The 27345-nt window shown below is 45.3% G+C and overlaps 2 protein-coding genes across 4 annotated transcripts in view; both read left to right on the top strand.

The window, feature by feature from the left end:
* Positions 1-8431, top strand: part of LOC139549584 (protein Atg16l2-like) — a 73651-nt gene extending 65220 nt beyond the window's left edge. For both annotated transcript variants that reach the window (XM_071360228.1, XM_071360227.1), the window contains 2 exons: positions 412-513; positions 5097-8431. In XM_071360228.1, coding sequence (XP_071216329.1) covers positions 412-513; positions 5097-5190 — 196 coding nt within the window. In that variant the 3' untranslated portion in view covers positions 5191-8431. The remainder of the gene's footprint in view (positions 1-411; positions 514-5096) is intronic.
* Positions 8432-16057: 7626 nt separating this feature from the next.
* The window catches only part of arrb1 (arrestin, beta 1), a 62758-nt gene continuing 51470 nt past the window's right edge, over positions 16058-27345 (top strand). For both annotated transcript variants that reach the window (XM_071360226.1, XM_071360225.1), the window contains exon 1: positions 16058-16578. In XM_071360226.1, the coding sequence (XP_071216327.1) occupies positions 16559-16578 (20 nt within the window). In that variant the 5' untranslated portion in view covers positions 16058-16558. The remainder of the gene's footprint in view (positions 16579-27345) is intronic.

Genomic DNA, 27345 nt, shown 5'->3' with positions numbered 1-27345 from the left:
TCTCTCTCTCTCTCTCTCCTCTCGTTCTCACTCTCTCTCTCTCCTCTCGTTCTCTCTCTCTCTCCTCTCGTTCTCTCTCTCTCTCCCTCTCTCTCTCGTTCTCTCTCTCTCTCCCTCTCTCTCTCTTTCTCTCTCTCTCTCTCTCTCTCTCTCTCACTCTCTCTCTCTCTCTCTCACTCTCTCTCTCTCCTCTCGTTCTCTCTCTCTCTCCTCTCGTTCTCTCTCTCTCTCCCTCTCTCTCTCGTTCTCTCTCTCTCTCCCTTTCTCTCTCTTTCTCTCTCTCTCTCTCTCTCTCTCTCTCTCTCTCACTCTCTCTCTCTCTTTCTCTCTCTCTCTCTCTCTCTCTCTCTCTCACTCTCACTCTCACTCTCACTCTCTCTCTCCTCTCGTTCTCTCTTGCTCTCTATCTAGTCCTGACGGGAGTTACCTAGCAGCAGGATCAGCAGATGGAGCCGTCTACATCTGGAACGTCAACTCTGGCAACCTGGAGACACGACTACCGGACATGCACAGGTAGGACGACTGGACTGGACTAGACTGCACTGGACTGGACGGATCCCAGTCTATCCGTCTGCCTGTCTGTCCTCTGAACCCCACCCAGCCTCTGAGGACCTTAGCTTTTAGCAGCTATCGTCAGCCCTGCTGTGCTCTGGCCAACAAGGCATCAATTAGGTTGATGATACTTCCTCTTTGTGTTGTAGAGGCTATTAGTGGACTAGAGAATGTTACAGGCTATTAGATAGTGTTTACATTAGCAGGAGGGGGGGGGGCATGGTTCTGGCAGCAGGAGGGGGGGGCATGGTTCTGGCAGCAGGAGAGTAGGGATCTGGCAGCAGGAGGGGGGAGTATGGTTCTGGCAGCAGGAGGGGGGAGTAGGGTTCTCGCAGCAGGAGGGGGGAGAGTAGGGTTCTGGCAGCAGGAGGGGGGAGAGTAGGGTTCTGGCAGCAGGAGGGGGGAGTAGGGTTCTGGCAGCAGGAGGGGGGAGAGTAGGGTTCTGGCAGCAGGAGGGGGGAGAGTAGGGTTCTGGCAGCAGGAGGGGGGAGAGTAGGGTTCTGGCAGCAGGAGGGGGGAGTAGGGTCCTGGCAGCAGGAGGGGGGAGTAGGGTCCTGGCAGCAGGAGGGGGGAGAGTAGGGTTCTGGCAGCAGGAGGGGGGAGAGTAGGGTTCTGGCAGCAGGAGGGGGGAGAGTAGGGTTCTGGCAGCAGGAGGGGGGGAGAGTAGGGTTCTGGCAGCAGGAGAGTAGGGTTCTGGCAGCAGGTGGGGGGAGTAGGGTCCTGGCAGCAGGAGGGGGGAGAGTAGAGTTCTGGCAGCAGGAGGGGAGAGTAGGGTTCTGGCAGCAGGAGGGGGGAGTAGGGTCCTGGCAGCAGGAGGGGGGAGTAGGGTTCTGGCAGCAGGAGGGGGGAGAGTAGGGTTCTGGCAGCAGGAGGGGGGAGAGTAGGGTTCTGGCAGCAGGAGGGGGGAGAGTAGGGTTCTGGCAGCAGGAGGGGGGAGAGTAGGGTTCTGGCAGCAGGAGGGGGGAGAGTAGGGTTCTGGCAGCAGGAGGGGAGAGTAGGGTTCTGGCAGCAGGAGGGAAGAGTAGGGTTCTGGCAGCAGGAGGGGGGAGTAGGGTTCTGGCAGCAGGAGGGGGGGGTAGGGTTCTAGCAGCAGCAGGAGAGTAGGGTTCTAGCAGCAGGAGGGGGGAGAGTAGGGTTCTGGCAGCAGGAGGGGGGAGTAGGGTTCTAGCAGCAGCAGGAGATTAGGGTTCTAGCAGCAGGAGGGGGGAGTAGGGTTCTAGCAGCAGCAGGAGAGTAGGGTTCTGGCAGCAGGAGGGGGGAGTAGGGTTCTAGCAGCAGCAGGAGGGGAGAGTAGGTTTCTGGCAGCAGGAGGGGAGAGTAGGGTCCTGGCAGCAGGAGAGTAGGGTTCTGGCAGCAGGAGGGGAGAGTAGGGTTCTGGCAGCAGGATGGGGGGAGTAGGGTTCTGGCAGCAGGAGGGGAGAGTAAGGTTCTAGCAGCAGGAGGGGAGAGTAGGGTTCTAGCAGCAGCAGGAGAGTAGGGTTCTAGCAGCAGGAGAGTAGGGTTCTGGCAGCAGGAGGGGAGAGTAAGGTTCTAGCAGCAGGAGGGGAGAGTAGGGTTCTAGCAGCAGCAGGAGAGTAGGGTTCTGGCAGCAGGAGGGGGGAGTAGGGTTCTGGCAGCAGGAGAGTAGGGTTCTAGCAGCAGGAGGGGGAGTAGGGATCAGGCAGCAGGATGGGGGGAGTAGGGTTCTGGCAGCAGGAGGGGAGAGTAAAGTTCTAGCAGCAGGAGAGTAGGGTTCTGGCAGCAGGAGGGGAGAGTAAGGTTCTAGCAGCAGGAGGGGAGAGTAGGGTTCTAGCAGCAGCAGGAGAGTAGGTTTCTGGCAGCAGGAGGGGGGAGTAGGGTTCTGGCAGCAGGAGAGTAGGGTTCTAGCAGCAGGAGGGGGAGTAGGGATCAGGCAGCAGGAGTAGGGTAGGGTTCTAGCAGCCGTTCCCCTGTCGTAATCGGTCGACCTCTAGTCCTTTACAAACCAGCAGAACACACAGAGCTGTTTAGTTGTTAATAGCCAGAACAAACTCATTTTCACCATTTTAATAATGTCATCAAAATCAATAAATCCTTACACATTTTTGTGCTAATTCAGTAGTTTTTACCTGATTTAAGAAGAATCGTGTTCTATAGCCTAGTTATCATTGACTCAGTACTGGTACCCTGTGTATATAACCTAGTTATCATTGACTCAGTACTGGTACCCTGTGTATATAACCTAGTTATCATTGACTCAGTACTGGTACCCTGTGTATATAGCCTAGTTATCATTGACTCAGTACTGGTACCCTGTGTATATAGCCTAGTTATCATTGACTCAGTACTGGTACCCTGTGTACATAGCCTAGTTATCATTGACTCAGTACTGGTACCCTGTGTATATAACCTAGTTATCATTGACTCAGTACTGGTACCCTGTGTATATAACCTAGTTATCATTGACTCAGTACTGGTACCCTGTGTATATAGCCTAGTTATCATTGACTCAGTACTGGTACCCTGTGTATATAGCCTAGTTATCATTGACTCAGTACTGGTACCCTGTGTATATAACCTAGTTATCATTGACTCAGTACTGGTACCCTGTGTATATAACCTAGTTATCATTACTCAGTACTGGTACCCTGTGTATATAACCCAGTTATCATTGACTCAGTACTGGTACCCTGTGTATATAGCCTAGTTATCATTGACTCAGTACTGGTACCCTGTGTATATAACCCAGTTATCATTGACTCAGTACTGGTACCCTGTGTATATAACCTAGTTATCATTACTCAGTACTGGTACCCTGTGTATATAACCCAGTTATCATTGACTCAGTACTGGTACCCTGTGTATATAACCCAGTTATCATTGACTCAGTACTGGTACCCTGTGTATATAACCCAGTTATCATTGACTCAGTACTGGTACCCAGTGTATAGTCCATCTGCTCTGTTTGGTACCCAGTGTATAGTCCATCTGCTCTGTTTGGTTCCCAGTGAATCCCAACAGTCCATCTGCTCTGTTTGGTTCCCAGTGAATCTAACAGTCCATCTGCTCTGTTTGGTTCCCAGTGAATCCCAACAGTCCATCTGCTCTGTTTGGTTCCCAGTGAATCCCAACAGTCCATCTGCTCTGTTTGGTTCCCAGTGAATCCCAACAGTCCATCTGCTCTGTTTGGTTCCCAGTGAATCTAACAGTCCATCTGCTCTGTTTGGTTCCCAGTGAATCCCAACAGTCCATCTGCTCTGTTTGGTTCCCAGTGAATCCCAACAGTCCATCTGCTCTGTTTGGTTCCCAGTGAATCCCAACAGTCCATCTGCTCTGTTTGGTTCCCAGTGAATCCCAACAGTCCATCTGCTCTGTTTGGTTCCCAGTGAATCCCAACAGTCCATCTGCTCTGTTTGGTTCCCAGTGAATCCCAACAGTCCATCTGCTCTGTTTGGTTCCCAGTGAATCCCAACAGTCCATCTGCTCTGTTTGGTTCCCAGTGAATCCCAACAGTCCATCTGCTCTGTTTGGTTCCCAGTGAATCCCAACAGTCCATCTGCTCTGTTTGGTTCCCAGTGAATCCCAACAGTCCATCTGCTCTGTTTGGTTCCCAGTGAATCCCAACAGTCCATCTGCTCTGTTTGGTTCCCAGTGAATCCCAACAGTCCATCTGCTCTGTTTGGTTCCCAGTGAATCCCAACAGTCCATCTGCTCTGTTTGGTTCCCAGTGAATCCCAACAGTCCATCTGCTCTGTTTGGTTCCCAGTGAATCCCAACAGTCCATCTGCTCTGTTTGGTTCCCAGTGAATCCCAACAGTCCATCTGCTCTGTTTGGTTCCCAGTGAATCCCAACAGTCCATCTGCTCTGTTTGGTTCCCAGTGAATCCCAACAGTCCATCTGCTCTGTTTGGTTCCCAGTGAATCCCAACAGTCCATCTGCTCTGTTTGGTTCCCAGTGAATCACAACAGTCCATCTGCTCTGTTTGGTTCCCAGTGAATCCAACAGTCCATCTGCTCTGTTTGGTTCCCAGTGAATCCCAACAGTCCATCTGCTCTGTTTGGTTCCCAGTGAATCCCAACAGTCCATCTGCTCTGTTTGGTTCCCAGTGAATCCCAACAGTCCATCTGCTCTGTTTGATTCCCAGTGAATCCCAACAGTCCATCTGCTCTGTTTGGTTCCCAGTGAATCCCAACAGTCCATCTGCTCTGTTTGGTTCCCAGTGAATCCCAACAGTCCATCTGCTCTGTTTGGTTCCCGGTGAATCCCAACAGTCCATCTGCTCTGTTTGGTTCCCAGTGAATCCCAACAGTCCATCATATCTGTCCCATTTAAAAACATTGAGTGAGTCAAAGCTGTTCCACTGTCTGTCTTGTGGACAGATGGATGCACATTGAAGTGAATGAGATTTAGGCTACGTCCAAAGCCTTACAGCACCCTCCTCCCTATGCAGTGCACTACTTTTGTCTAGAGCCCTATGATGTTTTGGTACTGGCTAAAAGAAGAATAGGATGTCATTTCAGATGAGCCCTTATTGACTGTCTCTCTCTCTCTCTGTCTGTCTGCCTGTCCCTCTTGTCCCCTCCAGTTCGTCCATCAACGCGGTGGCCTGGTCTGGGTCTGGGGAGTACGTGGTCAGTGTGGACAAGAGCCGGCGTGCTGTCCTCTGGAGCGACATCTAAACCGGCTGGTCGACTGGCGACATCTAAACCGGCTGGTCGACTGGCGACATCTAAACCGCCTGGTCGACCGGCCAGCCTCAGACCCATTTGAACATCAGTCTGGTGGTTAGGTTTAGAAGGTCATCTGAACATTGGCTGAGAGAACACGGAACACATTGGATGTTTAACATGGCTGAGAGAACACGGAACACATTGGATGTTTAACATGGCTGAGAGAACACGGAACACATTGGATGTTCCACATGGCTGAGCGACCACAGAACACATTGAATGTTTAACATGGCTGAGCGATCACAGAACACATTGGATGTTTAACATGGCTGAGAGAACACGGAACACATTGGATGTTTAACATGGCTGAGAGAACACGGAACACATTGGATGTTTAACATGGCTGAGAGAACACAGAACACATTGGATGTTTAACATGGCTGAGATAACACGGAACACATTGGATGTTTAACATGGCTGAGAGAACATGGAACACATTGGATGTTTCACATGGCTGAGGGAACACGGAACACATTGGATGTTTAACATGGCTGAGAGAACACGGAACACATTGGATGTTTAACATTGCTGAGAGAACATGGAACACATTGGATGTTTCACATGGCTGAGAGAACACGGAACACATTGGATGTTTCACATGGCTGAGAGAACACGGAACACATTGGATGTTTAACATGGCTGAGAGAACACGGAACACATTGGATGTTTAACATGGCTGAGAGAACACGGAACACATTGGATGTTTAACATGGCTGAGAGAACACGGAACACATTGGATGTTTAACATGGCTGAGAGAACACGGAACACATTGGATGTTTAACATGGCTGAGAGAACACGGAACACATTGGATGTTTAACATGGCTGAGAGAACACGGAACACATTGGATGTTTCACATGGCTGAGAGAACATGGAACACATTGGATGTTTAACATGGCTGAGAGAACACGGAACACATTGGATGTTTCACATGGCTGAGAGAACATGGAACACATTGGATGTTTAACAAGACTGAGAGAACACGGAACACATTGGATGTTTAACAAGACTGAGAGAACACGGAACACATTGGATGTTTAACAAGACTGAGAGAACACGGAACACATTGGATGTTTAACAAGACTGAGAGAACACGGAACATATTGGATGTTTAACAAGACTGAGAGAACACGGAACACATTGGATGTTTAACATGGCTGAGAGAACACGGAACACATTGGATGTTTGTCTCACTCCTGCTACCAGTCTGACAGAACGGAACGGGGGTGATATCCAACTGTTGCCTGGCTACCGATCCACATCACTCAGGTCAAACGCCACGCCCACTAACGTTTTCTTCTCCACCGTGAGTCTGGATTAGCTTACTCCCCGAAGACTTCTTGAATGAGAACACATTCAAACTGTTCTGATTGGTCCAGAACTGGACCAGAACTGGCCTACACGATTCACGAATGACGATTATTTTGACGTCAGCACAAACGACTTCTAGGATGGCAGGTTCAGACTAACGTATGGTGCTATCGATAGAGCAGCAGAATGAAATTCAGAATGAGTCGACACATCTGACACATCCTGCTGCTTTTCTTCGGTTTATAACTTTGCTAAAGGGAACTGGCGGAAAATCATAAATACAATATCTGTCTGTCGAAAAGGCAATGGTTTCATTTTGTTCTCTCCATGATTGTATAGGGTCATAATGGTGCCAACATAACTCCGTAGTGTTACTTTGCCTTTCTTGTAAACAAGCATTTGTTGTGTCAACACAACTTTTTTTTACTTAGTAGTTGAAAAATGAATCTGGTGTCTAACCATTGGTACTGGGGAAGGAAAAGCATGGGTTATGCTTGACGAGGAACTAATACGCTAGTTATTCAGGGATAGGGATTCCTATCCTCTGCTTGAAACAATTGGAGGTTAAGCTTCATGCTCTTGGCTGGCTTACAGAAAACACTACCATATCAGACTGTGGACTGTTAGGGTTACACTGGTCTGCTGGTCTAATAGGTGATACATTATGGAAAAACTATCATGACAACTGTGATAATATGATGAAGGGTTTTAATCTAAGCTACATGCACAGGGCTGAAGGGAACGGGGTTATCTTGAGGGTTCTAAAGGGAACAGGGTTATATTGAGGGTTCTAAAGGGAACGGGGTTATATTGAGGGTTCTAAAGGGAACGGGGTTATCTTGAGGGTTCTAAAGGGAACGGGGTTATCTTGAGGGTTCTAAAGGGAACGGGGTTATCTTGAGGGTTCTAAAGGGAACGGGGTTATCTTGAGGGTTCTAAAGGGAACGGGGTTATCTTGAGGGTTCTAAAGGGAACGGGGTTATCTTGAGGGTTCTAAAGGGAACGGGGTTATCTTGAGGGTTCTAAAGGGAACGGGGTTATCTTGAGGGTTCTAAAGGGAACGGGGTTATCTTGAGGGTTCTAAAGGGAACGGGGTTATCTTGAGGGTTCTAAAGGGAACGGGGTTATCTTGAGGGTTCTAAAGGGAACAGGGTTATCTTGAGGGTTCTAAAGGGAACGGGGTTATCTTGAGGGTTCTAAAGGGAACGGGGTTATCTTGAGGGTTCTAAAGGGAACGGGGTTATCTTGAGGGTTCTAAAGGGAACGGGGTTATCTTGAGGGTTCTAAAGGGAACGGGGTTATCTTGAGGGTTCTAAAGGGAACGGGGTTATCTTGAGGGTTCTAAAGGGAACGGGGTTATCTTGAGGGTTCTAAAGGGAACGGGGTTATCTTGAGGGTTCTAAAGGGGTAACCTCTGTTATTGTGAACAGATGGAACATTACACCTTTCGTTAGCGATAAGAGCAATACACCTGCCTCTGCCTCTGTCTCTCTCTCTCTCTGTCTCTCTCTCTCTCTCTGTCTCTCTCTCTCTCTCTCTCTCTCTGTGCCTCTATGCAGGTATACTCAGTTGATTCAGATTTAAAATGCTGAGTTGCATTCAGTAGGTGTTTGGCCTCTCAGCGTTGAAGAGCATTTGGCCTGTCAGCTTCAGTCCACAGTCTGGATCAAGCACACTCTTCATGTAAAGCTGAGATAGACGCCATTTTACTTCTCTCATTCCTCCGTGTTACTCATTCACATATAGACGTTGTGTAAACCGTGTTTTAAACATTCACAGATTGTCTTTTTTTATATATATATATATATACTGTCCACTATGCATTTTATAATGTGGTGATAATGTCTCTTAAACTAACAGATGGTCTGTTAAACAGTTATTGGTATGTCTCAAATGTTCTGGATTAACTAAGGGATGTGTGTGTGTGTGTGTGTGTGTGTGTGTGTGTGTGTGTGTGTGTGTGTGTGTGTGTGTGTGTGTGTGTGTGTGTGTGTGTGTGTGTGTGTGTGTGTGTGTGTGTGTGTGTGTGTGTGTGTGTGTGTGTGTGTGTGTGTGTGTGTGTACGGGAGGGAGGGAGGGAGGGAAGGAAGGGAATCTGGGAGGGTAATAGTATGATGTGCTGTGTATTATATGAGGGTATGAGATATGCCGTTACAGCCAGGTCCAAAACTATTGGCACCCCTTGATAAAGATTAGCAAAACTAGACTGTGTAAAATCATATCTAACACAATTTCTCAGAGAAAGAGATTTGTTCAACAAGTAATCACCCCCCCCCCCTTCAAAAAGATAAGGGTCAAGATTATTGGTACCCCTGTTTTTAACGCATTGCGAGGATAACGGCACTGAGACAGAAATATTCTGGGATGGCTGAATGGTCTGAGACTCCTCCCAATGTATTCTGGGATGGCTGAATGGTCTGAGACTCCTCCCAATGTGTTCTGGGATGGCTGAATGGTCTGAGACTCCTCCCAATGTGTTCTGGGATGGCTGAATGGTCTGAGACTCCTCCCAATGTATTCTGGGATGGCTGAATGGTCTGAGACTCCTCCCAATGTATTCTGGGATGGCTGAATGGTCTGAGACTCCTCCCAATGTGTTCTGGGATGGCTGAATGGTCTGAGACTCCTCCCAATGTATTCTGGGATGGCTGAATGGTCTGAGACTCCTCCCAATGTATTCTGGGATGGCTGAATGGTCTGAGACTCCTCCCAATGTATTCTGGGATGGCTGAATGGTCTGAGACTCCTCCCAATGTATTCTGGGATGGCTGAATGGTCTGAGACTCCTCCCAATGTGTTCTCCAATGAAACGTTTTAGAAATAGGGTCAGTGCCGAGAGGTTTTGAAAACGGGCGGCAACAATTTTGACCCGTCTTTTTGAGAAAACGTTATATTACTTGTTAAACAAAATCTCTTTCTCTGAGAAATTCCAATTGTATTAGTATAAGAAAAAAAAAATATATATATACACACGGTGGCAAGAAAAATTATATGAACCCTTTGGAATTACCTGGATTTCTGCATAAATTGGTCATAAAATCTGATCACAACAAACACTCCTCTTTACAAAACTGTTTCAGTTCACTAATATTCTTGGGATGTCTGGTGTGAACTGCTCTTTGGATGTCTGGTGTGAACTGCTCTTGGGATGTCTGGATGTCTGGTGTGAACTGCTCTTTGGATGTCTGGTGTGAACTGCTCTTTGGATGTCTGGTGTGAACTGCTCTTTGGATGTCTGGTGTGAACTGCTCTTTGGATGTCTGGTGTGAACTGCTCTTGGGATGTCTGGTGTGAACTGCTCTTTGGATGTCTGGATGTCTGGTGTGAACTGCTCTTTGGATGTCTGGTGTGAACTGCTCTTTGGATGTCTGGTGTGAACTGCTCTTTGGATGTCTGGTGTGAACTGCTCTTGGGATGTCTGGTGTGAACTGCTCTTTGGATGTCTGGTGTGAACTGCTCTTTGGATGTCTGGTGTGAACTGCTCTTTGGATGTCTGGTGTGAACTGCTCTTTGGATGTCTGGTGTGAACTGCTCTTTGGATGTCTGATGTGAACTGCTCTTGGGATGTCTGGTGTGAACTGCTCTTTGGATGTCTGGTGTGAACTGCTCTTGGGATGTCTGGTGTGAACTGCTCTTGGGATGTCTGATGTGAACTGCTCTTTGGATGTCTGGTGGGAACTGCTCTTGGGATGTCTGGTGTGAACTGCTCTTTGGATGTCTGGTGTGAACTGCTCTTTGGATGTCTGGTGTGAACTGCTCTTTGGATGTCTGATGTGAACTGCTCTTGGGATGTCTGGTGTGAACTGCTCTTTGGATGTCTGGTGTGAACTGCTCTTGGGATGTCTGGTGTGAACTGCTCTTGGGATGTCTGATGTGAACTGCTCTTTGGATGTCTGGTGGGAACTGCTCTTGGGATGTCTGGTGTGAACTGCTCTTGGGATGTCTGGTGTGAACTGCTCTTGGGATGTCTGGTGTGAACTGCTCTTTGGATGTCTGGTGTGAACTGTTCTTTGGATGTCTGGTGTGAACTGCTCTTGGGACGTCTGGTGGGAACTGCTCTTGGGATGTCTGGTGTGAACTGCTCTTGGGATGTCTGGTGTGAACTGCTCTTTGGATGTCTGGTGTGAACTGCTCTTGGGATGTCTGGTGTGAACTGCTCTTTGGATGTCTGGTGTGAACTGCTCTCTTGAGGTCATGCACAGCATCTCGGGTTGAGGTCAGGACTGACTGGGCCACACCAGAAGGAATAGTTTATTCTGTTCAAGCCATTCTGTTATTGACTTTTCGGTCGTTGTCCTGTTTTTTCATTTTATTAATTTTTTATTTAACCTTTATTTACAGCAGTGGCTTCTTCCGTGGTGTCCTCCCATGAACACCATTCTTGATTAGTGTTTTACGTGTCGTAGACTCGTCAACAGAGATGCTAGCATGTTCCAGAGATTTATGTAAGTCTTTAGCTGACACTAGGATTTTTCTTAACCTCATTAAACATTCTGCGCGGTGCTCTTGCAGTCATCTTGGCAAAACTGAGAGTAGCAACAGTGCTGAACTTTCTCCATTTATAGACAATTTGTCTTACCGCTTCCAGCTTTATGCAAGTCAACACTTCTTAATCGTAGGTCTTCTGAGATCCCTTTTGTTCGAGGCGTGGTTCACATCAGGCAATGCTTCTTGTGAATAGCAAGCAAGTTTTTTTATAGGGCAGGGCAGCTCTAACCAACATCTCCAATCTCGTCTCATTGATTGGACTCCAGGTTAGCTGACTCCTGACTCCAATTAGCTTTTGGAGAAGTCATTAGCCTAGGGGTTCACATACTTTATCCAACTTCTACACTGTGAATGTTTGAATGATGTATTCAATATAAACAAGAAAAATACAATAATGTGAGTGTTATTAGTTTTAAGCACACTGTGTTTGTCTATTGTGATGAAGATCAGATCAAATTTTATGACCAATTTATTCAGAAATCCAGGTAATTCCAAAGGGTTCACATACCTTTTCTTGCCACTGTGTGTGTATATATATATATATATATATATGTGTGTGTGTTTTAATTGAGCATATACTATATCGCTCATTATTTTATAGTCTTTGTTGTTCATCTTTATCAAAGGTGCCAATCTTTTTGTACCTGGCTGTATATGCTCTGTATTCCTATGGGATATATGCCATATTATATAGTGTATATTATTCCTGTGGGATATATGCCATATTATATAGTGTATATTATTCCTCTATGACTAATGTCACCTGTGCTGCTATTGACGGTTCAACAAAACAGCTCTACGGGATAATGGCATTATGAATTAGTTTAAACCTCCTTCTTGTTCTTTGTTTTTTGTTTGTTTTGGCGCGTTAAACAACCGTTTGGGAAAGATCTACATTTTTTTTAAATATTTTACAAAGAATAAACTTGAACAACTCATTTGATCTCTGATAAATCTTTCATGTTTTTTATGTCGTTCAATATTTATGGTGAAATGTTGCTACATGTTTTAAATGATATTACTTAATGTGGTGAGAGAGATGACTTAGTGTGAATTATGCATAGAGTCGATTAGATGTCCAGTTATGTTTTCATTCTAGTCTATACACATCATCCTCTATAGTCTATATACATCATCCTCTATATACATCATCCTCTATACACATCATCCTCTATAGTATATATACATCATCCTCTATAGTCTATACACATCATCCTCTATACACATCATCCTCTATAGTCTATACACATCATCCTCTATACACATCCTCTATAGTCTATATACATCATCCTCTATACACATCATCCTCTATAGTCTATATACATCATCCTCTATACACATCATCCTCTGTAGTCTATATACATCATCCTCTATACACATCATCCTCTATACACATCATCCTCTATTCACATCATCCTCTATTAACATCATCCTCTATACACATCATCCTCTATAGTCTATATACATCATCCTCTATACACATCATCCTCTATAGTCTATATACATCATCCTCTATACACATCATCCTCTAAACACATCATCCACTATACACATCATCCTCTATAGTCTATATACATCATTCTCTATTCACATCATCCTCTATACACATCATCCTCTATACACATCATCCTCTATACTCTATACATTTCATCCTCTATAGTCAATATACATAATCCTCTATACACATCATCCTCTATAGTCTTTACACATCATCCTCTATAGTCTATACACATCATCCTCTATACACATCATCCTCTATACACATCATCCTCTATAGTCTATACATTTCATCCTCTATAGTCAATATACATCATCCTCTATACACATCATCCTCTATAGTCTTTACACAACATCCTCTATAGTCTATATACATCATCCTCTATAGTCTATACACATCATCCTCTATACACATCATCCTCTATACACATCATCTTCTATAGTCTATACATTTCATCCTCTATAGTCTATATACATCATCCTCTATACACATCATCCTCTATAGTCTTTACACAACATCCTCTATAGTCTACACATCATCCTCTATACACATCATCCTCTATAGTCTTTACACAACATCCTCTATAGTCTATACACGTCATCCTCTATAGTCTATACACATCATCCTCTATAGTATATATACATCATCCTCTGTAGTCTATACACATCGTCCTCTATAGTCTATACACATCATCCTCTATACACACCATCCTCTATAGTCTATACACACCGTCCTCTATAGTCTATACACAACGTCCTCTATAGTCTATACACATCATCCTCTATACACATCATCCTCTATAGTCTATACACATCGTCCTCTATTCACATCATCCTCTATACACATCATCCTCTGTAGTCTATACACATCATCCTCTATACACACCATCCTCTATAGTCTATACACACCGTCCTCTATAGTCTATACACAACGTCCTCTATAGTCTATACACATCATCCTCTATACACATCATCCTCTATAGTCTATACACATCGTCCTCTATTCACATCATCCTCTATACACATCATCCTCTGTAGTCTATACACATCATCCTCTATACACATCATCCTCTATAGTCTATACACAACGTCCTCTATAGTCTATACACATCATCCTCTATACACATCATCCTCTATAGTCTGTACACATCATCCTCTATACACATCATCCTCTATAGTCTGTACACATCATCCTCTATAGTCTGTACACATCATCCTCTATAGTCTGTACACATCATCCTCTATAGTCTATACACATCATCCTCTATACACATCATCCTCTATAGTCTGTACACATCATCCTCTATAGTCTGTACACATCATCCTCTATACACATCATCCTCTATAGTCTGTACACATCATCCTCTATAGTCTGTACACATCATCCTCTATAGTCTATACACATCATCCTCTATACACATCATCCTCTATAGTCTATACACATCATCCTCTATAGTCTGTACACATCATCCTCTATAGTCTATACACATCATCCTCTATACACATCATCCTCTATAGTCTGTACACATCATCCTCTATAGTCTGTACACATCATCCTCTATAGTCTATACACATCATCCTCTATACACATCATCCTCTATAGTCTGTACACATCATCCTCTATAGTGTATACACATCATCCTCTATAGTCTATACACATCATCCTCTATAGTCTATACACATCATCCTCTATACACATCATCCTCTATAGTCTATACACATCATCCTCTATAGTCTATACACATCATCCTCTATAGTGTATACACATCATCCTCTATAGTCTATACACATCATCCTCTATAGTCTATACACATCATCCTCTATAGTCTATACACATCATCCTCTATACACATCATCCTCTATAGTCTATACACATCATCCTCTATAGTCTATACACATCGTCCTCTATTCACATCATCCTCTATAGTCTATACACATTGTCCTCTATAGTCTATACACATCATCCTCTATTTACATCATCCTCTATAGTCTATACACATCATCCTCTATAGTCTATACACATCATCCTCTATTTACATCATCCTCTATAGTCTATACACATCATCCTCTATAGTCTGTACACATCATCCTCTATTTACATCATCCTCTATAGTCTATACACATCATCCTCTATAGTCTATACACATCATCCTCTATAGTCTATATATATCATCCTCTATAGTGTATATACATCATCCTATATAGTGTATACACATCATCCTCTATAGTCTATCCACAACATCCTCTATAGTCTATACACATCATCCTCTATTCACATCATCCTCTATAGTTTATACACATTGTCCTCTATAGTCTATACACATCATCCTCTATTTACATCATCCTCTATAGTCTATACACATCATCCTCTATTTACATCATCCTCTATAGTCTATACACATCATCCTCTATTTACATCATCCTCTATAGTCTATACACATCATCCTCTATAGTCTATACACATCATCCTCTATAGTCTATATACATCATCCTCTATAGTGTATACACATCATCCTCTATAGTCTATACACATCATCCTCTATAGTGTATATACATCATCCTCTATAGTGTATACACATCATCCTCTATAGTCTATACACAACATCCTCTGTATGTTTCAGTGTGTGTCACGGATGGTGGAATGGTCTATTGACATGCACACTGACAAGAGTACAGAGATGCACAGATACATGACACAACACAGCAGCAGAAGAAATGACGTCAATGCAAAGGCAATGCCGCGTTCATGGCATCTGGGAACATGGAAATCTCCGACTTCAGTGCGTTCAAGACAACTAGGGAACTCTGGGGGGGGGGGGGGGGAATGAGCTCCGACTGGAATAATCGAATTGGAATTTTCCTCTAACTCGGGAATTCCAAATCGGAATCGCCGGCATCTTTCTAGATCTCCGACCTGACTTCATAATTTTACCTCGGTCCCCCCCCCCCCCTCCCTGTTCTCAGTTGTCTTGAATGCGCCATACTAATGGCTGGCCTGCCTCCTGCAGCAGAGCAGCTGAGGGTCTTTCTCTGATATTAATGCATTTATCATCTTATTAGTTTGGCAGACAAGAGAGAGAGAGAGAGAGACCATCCATCCCCTATTCCCTAATCCATCCACACATCCGCTCTCACAGATTGAGTGAGCAACAGAAAGGGAGAGTGTTAGGAGGGAGGGAAAGAGAGGGGGGAGAGAGAGAAAGAGAACCCATGGCAGGGAGAGAGAGAGAGAGAGAGAGAGTGCTTGGCAGGGAGAGAGAGAGAGTGCGCGAGAGGGAGGGAGAGAGAGGGAGAGAGAGAGAGTGCGCGACAGGGAGAGGGAGGGAGAGAGAGAGAGAGAGAGAGCGCGGCAGGGAGAGAGAAAGAGCTTGGCAGGGAGAGGGAGAGGGAGAGAGTACGCGGCACAGAGAGGGTGGGAGAGAGAGGGAGAGAGAGAGAGTGCGTGACAGGGAGAGGGAGGGAGGGCGAGAGAGAGAGAGAGTGCGTGACAGGGAGAGGGAGGGAGGGCGAGAGAGAGAGAGAGTGCGTGCTTGGCAGGGAGAGGGAGAGAGTACGCGGCACAGAGAGGGAGACATAGAGTGCTAGCAGCAGTCAGAGCTTCTGAATGTGAACAGAACATAGATGAAAGAAGAGGAAGATTCCTACTGACAATAATCTGCTGGATGATTCTCCCGACTGAGCGGAGCGCTGGATGTTCTGATCGCTGCATGGATGAATCACCTGTTGCTTCACATTAAGGCTATTTCTCAGGCATCGCTGGAGATGCCCTTTTAAGTGCATTGAGCTGGAGACAGAGCGCTGAGAACAGAAGGCACAGAGAGAGAGACACATCCAACTGAGAAACCCCCCCCCCCTCTTCAATTCACCCACCCACCTACCCTGAGTCTTTACATCAGAACATTCTTCTCTCACCCTTTCCTATCTCTCTCTCTCTCTCTCTCTCTGCCTTTCTGCACAACGGTATTACAGTCTATTTACTGAGGGTGAAAAGGAGGGATTCTACCACCCAACAATCCTCGCCATGGGAGATAAAGGCACAAGGTAAGCAGGAAATATCATGTGGGTTTTTCATGTTGCTGTGGAGGGTGGAGATGATAGCATCTATGATTGCTGTATTCTGATTCTACAGTATGGCGGCTTCTCTTCCATCTGTGTTATCTGCTATAGGATCCCCATGCTGTGTCCCTTTTGTTATTTCATCTCTCTCTCTGTGTGTGTGTGTGTGTGTGTGTGTGTGTGTGTGTGTGTGTGTGTGTGTGTGTGTGTGTGTGTGTGTGTGTGTGTGTGTGTGTGTGTGTGTGTGTGTGTGTGCGGACACTCATTTGTGTGCGTCTGTACTTGTGTGTGTTGCTGCGTATGTTCAACTTGTGTTCGTGTTAGTTCTCTCTATCATTTGCCCTGTAAATGTAATGTCTAAGGTAGTTAGTTATCTGTTGTGTTTCTGAGTCACCAGCAATGTAACTCTCTACCCAGCCTCTCGCCTCTCTCTACCCAGCCTCTCTCCTCTCTCTACCCAGCCTCTCGCCTCTCTCTACCCAGCCTCTCGCCTCTCTCTACCCAGCCTCTCGCCTCTCTCTACCCAGCCTCTCTCCTCTCTCTACCCAGCCTCTCGCCTCTCTCTACCCAGCCTCTCGCCTCTCTCTACCCAGCCTCTATCCTCTCTCTACCCAGCCTCTCTCCTCTCTCTACTCAGCCTCTCGCCTCTCTCTACCCAGCCTCTCGCCTCTCTCTACCCAGCCTCTCGCCTCTCTCTACCCAGCCTCTCTCCTCTCTCTACCCAGCCTCTCTCCTCTCTCTACCCAGCCTCACTCCTCTCTCTACCCAGCCTCCCTCCTTTCTCTACCCAGCCTCTCTCCTCTTTCTACCCAGCCTCTCTCCTCTCTCTACCCAGCCTCTCTCCTCTCACTACCCAGCCTCCCTCCTCTCGCTACCCAGCCTCTCTCCTCTCTCTACCCAGCCTCTCTCCCCTCTCTACCCAGCCTCTCTCCTCTCACTACCCAGCCTCTCTCCTCTCACTACCCAGCCTCACTCCTCTCGCTACCCAACCTCAGACCTCTTTTTCTGGGGAAGCTGCTGAGGGGGACAGGGTTACCTGCCATCCAGCCCCAACAAGCCCAGAAGAGCTGAGGTCTACAGCATAGGCATCCCAACCACCTGATTCATTTCAGAGGAAGTGAGATATTGATTTTTGGTTGTGTGGATTGTGCTTCCTGTCCATTGTTACATCATACCAGGGAGAGGATCGCTCTAATGGAAGAGGTTGTGGTATGTTACTGTGGGGGCCAAGAGATGTCAATCACAAGTACTGGTTTCACACCCCCACTCCACATGAACCGAGTTAGATAAATCCACTAGATGACAAAAAGTATGTGGACACCTGCTCGTCAAACATCTCATTTCAAAACCATGGGCATTAATATTGAGTTGGTCGCCCCTTTGCTGCTATAACAGCCTCCACTCTTCTGGGAAGGCTTTCCACTAGATGTTGGAACATTGTTGCTATAACAGCCTCCACTCCTCTGGGAAGGCTTTCCACTAGATGTTGGAACATTGCTGCTATAACAGCCTCCACTCTTCTGGGAAGGCTTTCCACTAGATGTTGGAACATTGCTGCAGGGACTTGCTTCCATTCAGCCACAAGAGCATTAGTGAGGTCAGGCACTGATGTTGGGTGATTAGGCCTGGCTCGCAGTCGGCGTTCCAATTCACTTCAAAGGTGTTCATTGGGGTTGAGTTCAGAGCTCTGTGCAGGCCAGTTAAGTTCTTCCACACCGATCTCGACAAACCATTTCTGTATGGACCTCGCTTTGTGCACAGGGGCATTGTCATGCTGAAACAGGAAAGGGCCTTCCCCAAACTGTTGCCACAAAGTTGGAAGCACAGAATCGTCTAGAATGTCATTGTATGCTGTAGTGTTAAGATTTCCCTTCACTGGAAGTAAGGGGCCTGAACCATGAAAAACAGCCCCAGACCATTATTCCTCCTCCACCAAACTTTACAGTTGGCACTATGCATCAGGGCATGTAGCGTTCTCCTGGCATCTACCAAACCCAGACTAGTCGGTCGGACTGCCAGATGGTGAAGCGTGATTCATCACTAAAGAGAACACGTTTCCACTGCTCCAGAGTCCAATGGCGGTGAGCTTTACATCACTCCACCTGAAGCTTGGCATTGCGCATGGTGATCTTAGGCTTGTGTGCGGCTGACTGAGACTGGGGGCTGACTGAGACTGGGGGCTGACTGAGACTGGGGCTGACTGAGACTGGGGGCTGACTGAGACTGGGGGCTGACTGAGACTGGGGGCTGACTGAGGCTGGGGGCTGACTGAGGCTGGGGGCTGACTGAGGCTGGGGCTGACTGAGGCTGGAGGCCTCCTCTGGGCTCACTGTCCTGACTCTTACCCAGACTATACTAACCCTATACCCAGACTGTCCTAACCCTGACTAGACGGGTTCAAATACTATTTAGGGTATTTCAGTTAGACTGTCCTAACCCTGACTAGACCTGGGTTCAAATACTGTTTAGGGTATTTTAATTACTTTCAAATAAATTTGGAAGTCAGTATTTAGATTTTTTATTTTATTTTAAAAGACAAGAAGTTGAATATTGGGAATGTACTTGGAAATACACTGACTCAAATACACACCCATACATTTAACCAAGGTATTTAACCCAGGCATTTAACCCAGGCATTTAACCAAGGTATTTAACCCAGGTATTTAACCAAGGTATTTAACCCAGGCATTTAACCCAGGTATTTAACCCAGGCATTTAACCCAGGCATTTAACCCAGGCATTTAACCAAGGTATTTAACCCAGGTATTTAACCAAGGTATTTAACCCAGGTATTTAACCCAGGTATTTAACCAAGGTATTTAACACAGATATTTAACACAGGTATTTAACCAATGTATTTAACCCAGGTATTTAACCCAGGTATTTAACCCAGGCATTTAACCAAGGTATTTAACCCATGCATTTAACCCAGGTATTTAACCCATGCATTTAACCCAGGCATTTAACCCAGGCATTTAACCCAGGTATTTAACCCATGTATTTAACTCAGGTATTTAACCCAGGCATTTAACCAAGGTATTTAACCCATGCATTTAACCCAGGCATTTAACCAAGGTACTTAACTCATGCATTTAACCAAGGTATTTAACCCAGGTATTTAACCCATGCATTTAACCCATGCAATTAACCCAGGTATTTAGCCCATGCATTTAACCCATGCATTTAACCCAGGTATTTAACCCAGGCATTTAACCAAGGTATTTAACCCAGGCATTTAACCAAGGTATTTAACCCAGGCATTTAACCCAGGTATTTAACCCAGGTATTTAACACAGATATTTAACACAGGTATTTAACCAAGGTATTTAACCCAGGTATTTAACCCAGGTATTTAACCCAGGCATTTAACCAAGGTATTTAACCCATGCATTTAACCCATGCATTTAACACAGGTATTTAACCCATGCATTTAACCTAGGTATTTAACCCATGCATTTAACCAAGGTATTTAACCCAGGCATTTAACCCATGCATTTAACCAAGGTATTTAACCCAGGTATTTAACCCAGGTATTTAACCCAGGTATTTAACTCAGGTATTTAACCCAGGCATTTAACCAAGGTATTTAACCCATGCATTTAACCAAGGTATTTAACCCAGGCATTTAACCCATGCATTTAACCCAGGTATTTAACCCAGGTATTTAACTCAGGTATTTAACCCAGGCATTTAACCAAGGTATTTAACCCATGCATTTAACCCAGGCATTTAACCAAGGTACTTAACTCATGCATTTAACCCAGGTATTTAACCCATGCATTTAACCCAGGTATTTAACCCATGCATTTAACCCATGTATTTAACCCATGCATTTAATCTAGGTTTTTAACCCATGCATTTAACCCATGCATTTAACCCAGGTATTTAACCCAGGTATTTAACCCATGCAATAAACCCAGGCAATTAACCAAGGTATTTAACCCAGGTATTTAACCCATGCAATAAACCAAGGTATTTAACCCAGGTATTTAACCCATGCAATAAACCCAGGCAATTAACCAAGGTATTTAACCCAGGTATTTAACCCATGCATTTAACCCAGGTATTTAACCCATGCATTTAACCCATGCATTTAACCCAGGTATTTAACCCAGGTATTTAACCCATGCAATAAACCCAGGCAATTAACCAAGGTATTTAACCCAGGTATTTAACCCAGGCATTTAACCAAGGTATTTAACCCATGCATTTAACCAAGGTATTTAACCCAGGCATTTAACCTAGGCATTGAACCCAGGCATTTAACCCAGGTTTTTCAACCATGTATTTAACCAAGGTATTTAACCCATGTATTTAACCAAGGTATTTAACCAAGGTATTTCACCCATGTATTTAACCAAGGTATTTAACCCATGCATTTAACCCAGGCATTGAACCCAGGCATTTAACCCAGGTATTTCACCCATGTATTTAACCAAGGTATTTGAAAATAGTATTTGAATAACAAAGACCCATGTATTTAAACCCAGGTCGGACCCAGACTGACAAACCACAGCAGTGACCCTTGACCTTGATGTTGGGCTGAACCCATGTGACTTGTCATGTGGAAACAGAAATTAGCAGGGTGACAGAGAACCCCAAATACCCTATTCTCTCTCTCACACACACACACACACACACACACACACACACACACACACACACACACACACACACACACACACACACACACACACACACACACACACACACACAACCTGTCTGACATCTCTCTGATGGACAGCCCTGGGGACTCCTGCTCTCTCCGTCTATATGAGAGTCTCCTTCTACAGAGGACTGACAGACAGAGACCCAGATTCAGCACTGTAACTCTGCACTACCCTCCTGTCTGTCTGTCTGTCTGTCTGTCTGTCTGTCTGTCTGTGCTGCTGTGAGTGTCCCAGTCGTGTAACGAAGCAAAACAAGGAACGCATGAAGACTGAATATTAAACGCATGTTACACTTATTTCAGTGCTGAGGTGGTGTGTGTGTGTGTGTGTGTGTGTGTGTGTGTGTGTGTGTGTGTGTGTGTGTGTGTGTGTGTGTGTGTGTGTGTGTGTGTGTGTGTGTGTGTGTGTGGGGACGTGTGTGGGGACGTGTGTGGGGACGTGTGTGTGTGTGGGGGGACGTGTGTGTGTGTGTGGGGACGTGTGTGTGTGTGTGGGGGGACGTGTTTAACTATTCTTGTGGGGACCAGAAGTCCCTACAAGAATAGTAAACAAAGTAAAAATTGACCAGCTGGGGACATTTTGTTAGTCCCCACAAGGTCAAATGCTATTTCTAGGGGGTTTAGGGTTAAGGTTAGAATTAGTGTTAGGGTTAGAATTAAGTTAAATATTAAGGTTAGGAGCTTGGGTTAGTTGTAAGGTTAGGGTTAGGAGCTAGGGTTAGGATAAAGTTTAGGGTTTTGGGTTAGGGTTAAGGTTAGGGTTAGGGTAAGAGTACGGATTAGGGTTAGGTTTAGAGTTAGGGGTTAGGGAAAATAGGATTTTGAATGGGACTGAATTGTATGTCCCCACAAGGTTAGCTGTACAAGAGTGTGTGTGTGAGAGAGAGATTTGTGTGAGCGTTTCCACAACTTTTTCAACAAAAAAAAATGCATTGAAAGTACAGGGATCTTTACTCACTGCCAACGCCGATCAATGTTTATCCACCTATTTACTTACCACAACATCACTGGGCTGTGTGTGTGTGTGTGTGTGTGTGTGTGTGTGTGTGTGTGTGTGTGTGTGCGTGTGTGTGCGTGTGTGCGTGTGTGCGTGTGTGTGTGTGTGTGTGTGTCTTGGCTAGGGATGAGTGGGAAGCTGGGGGACGGTGTACAGTATCTTGACTTAAATGGCTCCTTGTTAAGAGCTCTTGATTCATTTATGGATTGGTGCTGAAAGCATCTGACATACCGGAACTGCTCGTGGGAATCCAAGCTGTCCCCTTGTAGAAGGATCGTCTCCAGCCATTCACCATAAACTGGCCTTCTGTTTCCCATGTGTCTCGTTGCGTCAAGTCCTTCTGGAGAAGGGTTGCTGGGCGGAGTGTAGGGGCTTTTCCAACGTACACAGCTTATGAAGGGGCTTTTACCTCCAAAACTTTTACTCGAAACTTCAAAACATCACTTTGAAACTGTTCATAGATAACTACCAGCTAGTTGTCTCTCCTTCTCAGTGTTCATAGATAACTACCAGCTAGTTGTCTCTCCTCCTCAGTGTTCATAGATAACTACCAGCTAGTTGTCTCTCCTTCTCAGTGTTCATAGATAACTACCAGCTAGTTGTCTCTCCTCCTCAGTGTTCATAGATAACTACCAGCTAGTTGTCTCTCCTTCTCAGTGTTCATAGATAACTACCAGCTAGTTGTCTCTCCTTCTCAGTGTTCATAGATAACTACCAGCTAGTAGTCTCTCCTTCTCAGTGTTCATGGATAACTACCAGCTAGTTGTCTCTCCTCCTCAGTGTTCATAGATAACTACCAGCTAGTTGTCTCTCCTCCTCAGTGTTCATGGATAACTACCAGCTAGTTGTCTCTCCTCCTCAGTGTTCATGGGATAACTACCAGCTAGTTGTCTCTCCTTCTCAGTGTTCATAGATAACTACCAGCTAGTTGTCTCTCCTCCTCAGTGTTCATAGATAACTACCAGCTAGTTGCCTTTCCTTCTCAGTGTTCATAGGTAACTACCAGCTAGTTGTCTCTCCTTCTCAGTGTTCATAGATAACTACCAGCTAGTTGTCTCTCCTCCTCAGTGTTCATAGATAACTACCAGCTAGTTGTCTCTCCTTCTCAGTGTTCATAGATAACTACCAGCTAGTAGTCTCTCCTTCTCAGTGTTCATAGATAACTACCAGCTAGTTGTGTCTCCTTCTCAGTGTTCATAGATAACTACCAGCTAGTAGTCTCTCCTTCTCAGTGTTCATAGATAACTACCAGCTAGTTGTCTCTCCTCCTCAGTGTTCATAGATAACTACCAGCTAGTTGTCTCTCCTTCTCAGTGTTCATAGATAGATACTAGGTAGCTGTCTGTCTCTCTGCTCATGGATAGATACTAGCTAGCTGTCTGTCTCTCTTCTCATGGATAGATACTAGGTAGCTGTCTGTCTCTCTGCTCATGGATAGATACTAGCTAGCTGTCTGTCTCTCTTCTCATGGATAGATACTAGCTAGCTGTCTGTCTCTCTGCTCATGGATAGATACTAGCTAGCTGTCTGTCTCTCTGCTCATGGATAGCTGCTAGCTAGCTGTCTGTCTCTCTGCTCGTGGATAGATACTAGCTAGCTGTCTCTCTGCCTCTGAGCTCTTCATTGATCCCGTTAGCCATCATGGTGGACACTGACATGCATTTGGGGGGAAAAGGGAAAGCTTGTTTGCATCTCCCTACTGAAGGCAGTCTGTCGTGGCCTGTGTGTTAAACAGGGAGAGACTGTCATCCCTCCTTCCCCTGTACACTCCCCCCCTCTCTCTCTTCCTCCCTCTCTCTCTACTCTTCCACTTATCTGCCTCCAACCCCTGCTCTGCCTTCCTGGACCTCTCTCTCTCTCTCTCTCTCTCTCTCTCTCTCTCTCTCTCTCTCTCTCTCTCTCTCTCCATCTCTATTGAGTTTCAGCAGGCTATGTTGCCAATAGAGAAGGATTGATTGATAGGGTCTAGAAAGCAGATCAGAGCAGCAGGAGATGATTGATTGATAGGATCTAGAAAGCAAATAGAAAAAGCAGCATTTGATCGCAGACAGAGAGGCAGAGGCGCCAGAGGGGATGGCAGCCGTTTTACTGGCTCCTAACCAACTGTGCTATTTTGTGTGTTTTCTCGCATTGTTTGAAATTTATGTTGCTGCTATCGTCTCTTATGACCAAAAAATAGCTTCTGGATGTCAGAACAGAGATTTCTCACGTCGAACTGGACAGATGTGTTTTCTTTAATGAGTCCGACGTGAATTATATACTGCTTCTCCGAGACCAGGCCCAAATCCTTGTCATTTGCGTGAAGAAAAGACGGAAATACAGGGTGCAGAGTTCGGGGTGCCTTGTGAGAATTCGTCGGCAAGTGGGTAACCCACCTCTACCATCCGTTCGTTCTATTGGCCAACGTGCGATCACTGGAGAATAAACTGGATGATCTCCGTTCGAGACTATCCTACCAACAGGACATTAAAAATGATTATATCTTATGTTTCACCGGGTCGTGGCTGAACGACGACACGGATAATAAACGGTTGTCTGGGTTTTCCGTGCATCGGCAGGACAGAACAGCTACGTCTGGTAAGACGAGGGGTGGTGGTGTGTGTCTATTTGTCAATAACAGCTGGTGCGCGATGTCTAATATTAAGGAAGGCTCGAGGTATTGCTCACCTGAGGTAGAGTACCTCATGATAAGCTGTAGACCACACTATCTACCAAGAGAGTTTTCATCTATATTTTTTGGAGCCGTCTATTTACCACCACAAACCGATGCTGGCACTAAGACCACACTCAACGAGCTGTATAAGGCCAGAAGCAAACAAGAAAATGCTCGTCCAGTGGTGGCGCTCCTAGTGGCCGGGGACTTTAATGCAGGGAAACTTAAATCTGTTTTACCTAATTTCTACCACATGTGTAACCAGAGGAAAAAAAATACTAGACCATCTTTACTCCACACACAGAGATCGATACAAAGCTCTCCCTCACCCTCCATTTGGCAAATCTGACCATAATTCTGTCCTCCTGATTCCTGCTTACAAGCAAAAAACTAAAGCAGGAAGTACCAGTGACTTGCTCAATATGGAAGTGGTCAGATGACGCAGAAGCTACACTACAGGACTGATTTGCTAGCACAGACTGGAATATGTTCCGGGATTCATCCAATGGCATTGATGAAATCCGGGTGAAATGGCCACCCGGACTATTTACATTGTGCCCCCCCCCCCCCTTTGTTTGTACACTGCTGCTACTTGCTGTTTATTATCTATACATATTCACTTTACCCCCACCTACATGTACAAATTACCTAAATGTCAACAAGCATAATTCCAAAATGTTGAATTTATTTCAATTTAGTACAGCAGTAGATATATAAATAGTATGTGAACATTATTCAAGTGACCAGTGTTCAATGACTATGTACATAGAGCAGACATCTCTAAGGTGTGGTTTCCTAACTGTGGGGCAGGAGGGGCTGGCAGGGAGTCCCCCCCCCCCCCCCCCCCCAAAACACAAAAAATGAATAATAATAATAATTTGGAAGGAACTTAGTCCGGTTTTAAACTTGCTCTTGAAAGTTGTAATAGTAGAATGTACAAGGTACAATTTCTAATATTGGGTAGTACATCATCAGTTCCTCTTGTCATGTTCGTCTTCACAAACCTTAGAGAGATATTTATAACGTGAAATGTCCAGATCAACCAGACCACGTCAGTCTTTACAAACCTCAGAGAGATATTTATAACGTGAAATGTCCAGATCAACCAGACCACGTCAGTCTTTACAAACCTTAGAGATATTTATAACGTGAAATGTCCAGATCAACCAGACCACGTCTGCTAACGTTTTTAGCCCAAAGATATTGTAGTAAATGTTTGATTTACTCAAATATCACATGAATAAACATTAGACATGGCAACATGTGTAGAGTAGCAAGAAAATGTGCTTTAAAACCGGCAACATTTTTCTCTCCACCAACAAGAGGGATGTGAACAGTTTGTGTTATGAACGGTGCTTGTGGCCATAGAAGTAGACATAGGGAGGGAGGAAGGGAGGGAGGGACATAGGGAGGGAGGGAGGGAGGGAGGGACATAGGGAGGGAGGGAGGGACATAGGGAGGGAGGGACATAGGGAGGGAGGGAGCGAGGGAGGGAGGGAGGGAGGGACATAGGGAGGGACATAGGGAGGGACATAGGGAGGGAGGGAGGGAGGGAGGGAGGGGAGGGGAGGGGACGTTCCCCAATTCCGGAAGGGTGGCCCCGAGTGAAACAGTTTGTTGAAGGTTGAGCTGAAGTCGATGAACGGCATCCATACATAGGTATTCCTTTTGTCCAGGTGGGATAGGGCAGCGCCAATGGCATCGTTCGTGGATCTGTTTTGGGGCGGTATGCAAATCGCAGTGGGTCTAGGGTGTCAGGTAAGATGGAAGAGATATTGGTCCTTAACCAACCTCTCAATGCACTTCATGATGACAGAAGTCATTTAGTTCAGTTACCTTTCTTGGGTTACAGGAACGATGGTGGAGTCATCAGAGTCCATGACGTCCTGCTTCAGGAGAGATGTTCAGTCTGCTAGGGTTAGGGTTAGGGTTAGGGTTAGGGTTAGGGTTAGGGTTAGGGTAAGGGTTAGTCTGGTCAAAGAACACACTAACATTAAGTAGTGAGAAATTGTTTTATTTGAGGGGTCAAATGTGGGTGAAAAGCCTCTGGGTGTAGTTATCCTTACAGTAATTTCAATAGGCCTTTTTCTAAGTTGTTTTTCTGCACAAAGACTGTGTAAAAACTGTAAACAGTGTAATAATTTGCATACCAAAGATAATATTCAACTGAGTACAGGAGCAGCAGAGTCAAATAGCCTGAGTCATCTGTTGTTGCCATGTAAATCACAACCCTAATCCTAACCCTGTTGCCATGTAAGCCATAACCCTAACCCTGTTGCCATGTAAACCATAACCCTAATCCTGTTGCCAAGTAAACCTTAACCCTGTTGCCATGTAAACCATAACCCTAATCCTGTTGTCAGGTAAGCCACAACCCTAATCCTAACCCTGTTGCCAGGTAAACCATAACCCTAACCCTGTTGCCATGTAAAC

This window comes from Salvelinus alpinus, chromosome 22, assembly GCF_045679555.1.
Source record: "Salvelinus alpinus chromosome 22, SLU_Salpinus.1, whole genome shotgun sequence".
Lineage (NCBI taxonomy): Eukaryota > Metazoa > Chordata > Actinopteri > Salmoniformes > Salmonidae > Salvelinus > Salvelinus alpinus.
This window is presented reverse-complemented; position numbering and strand designations above follow the sequence as displayed.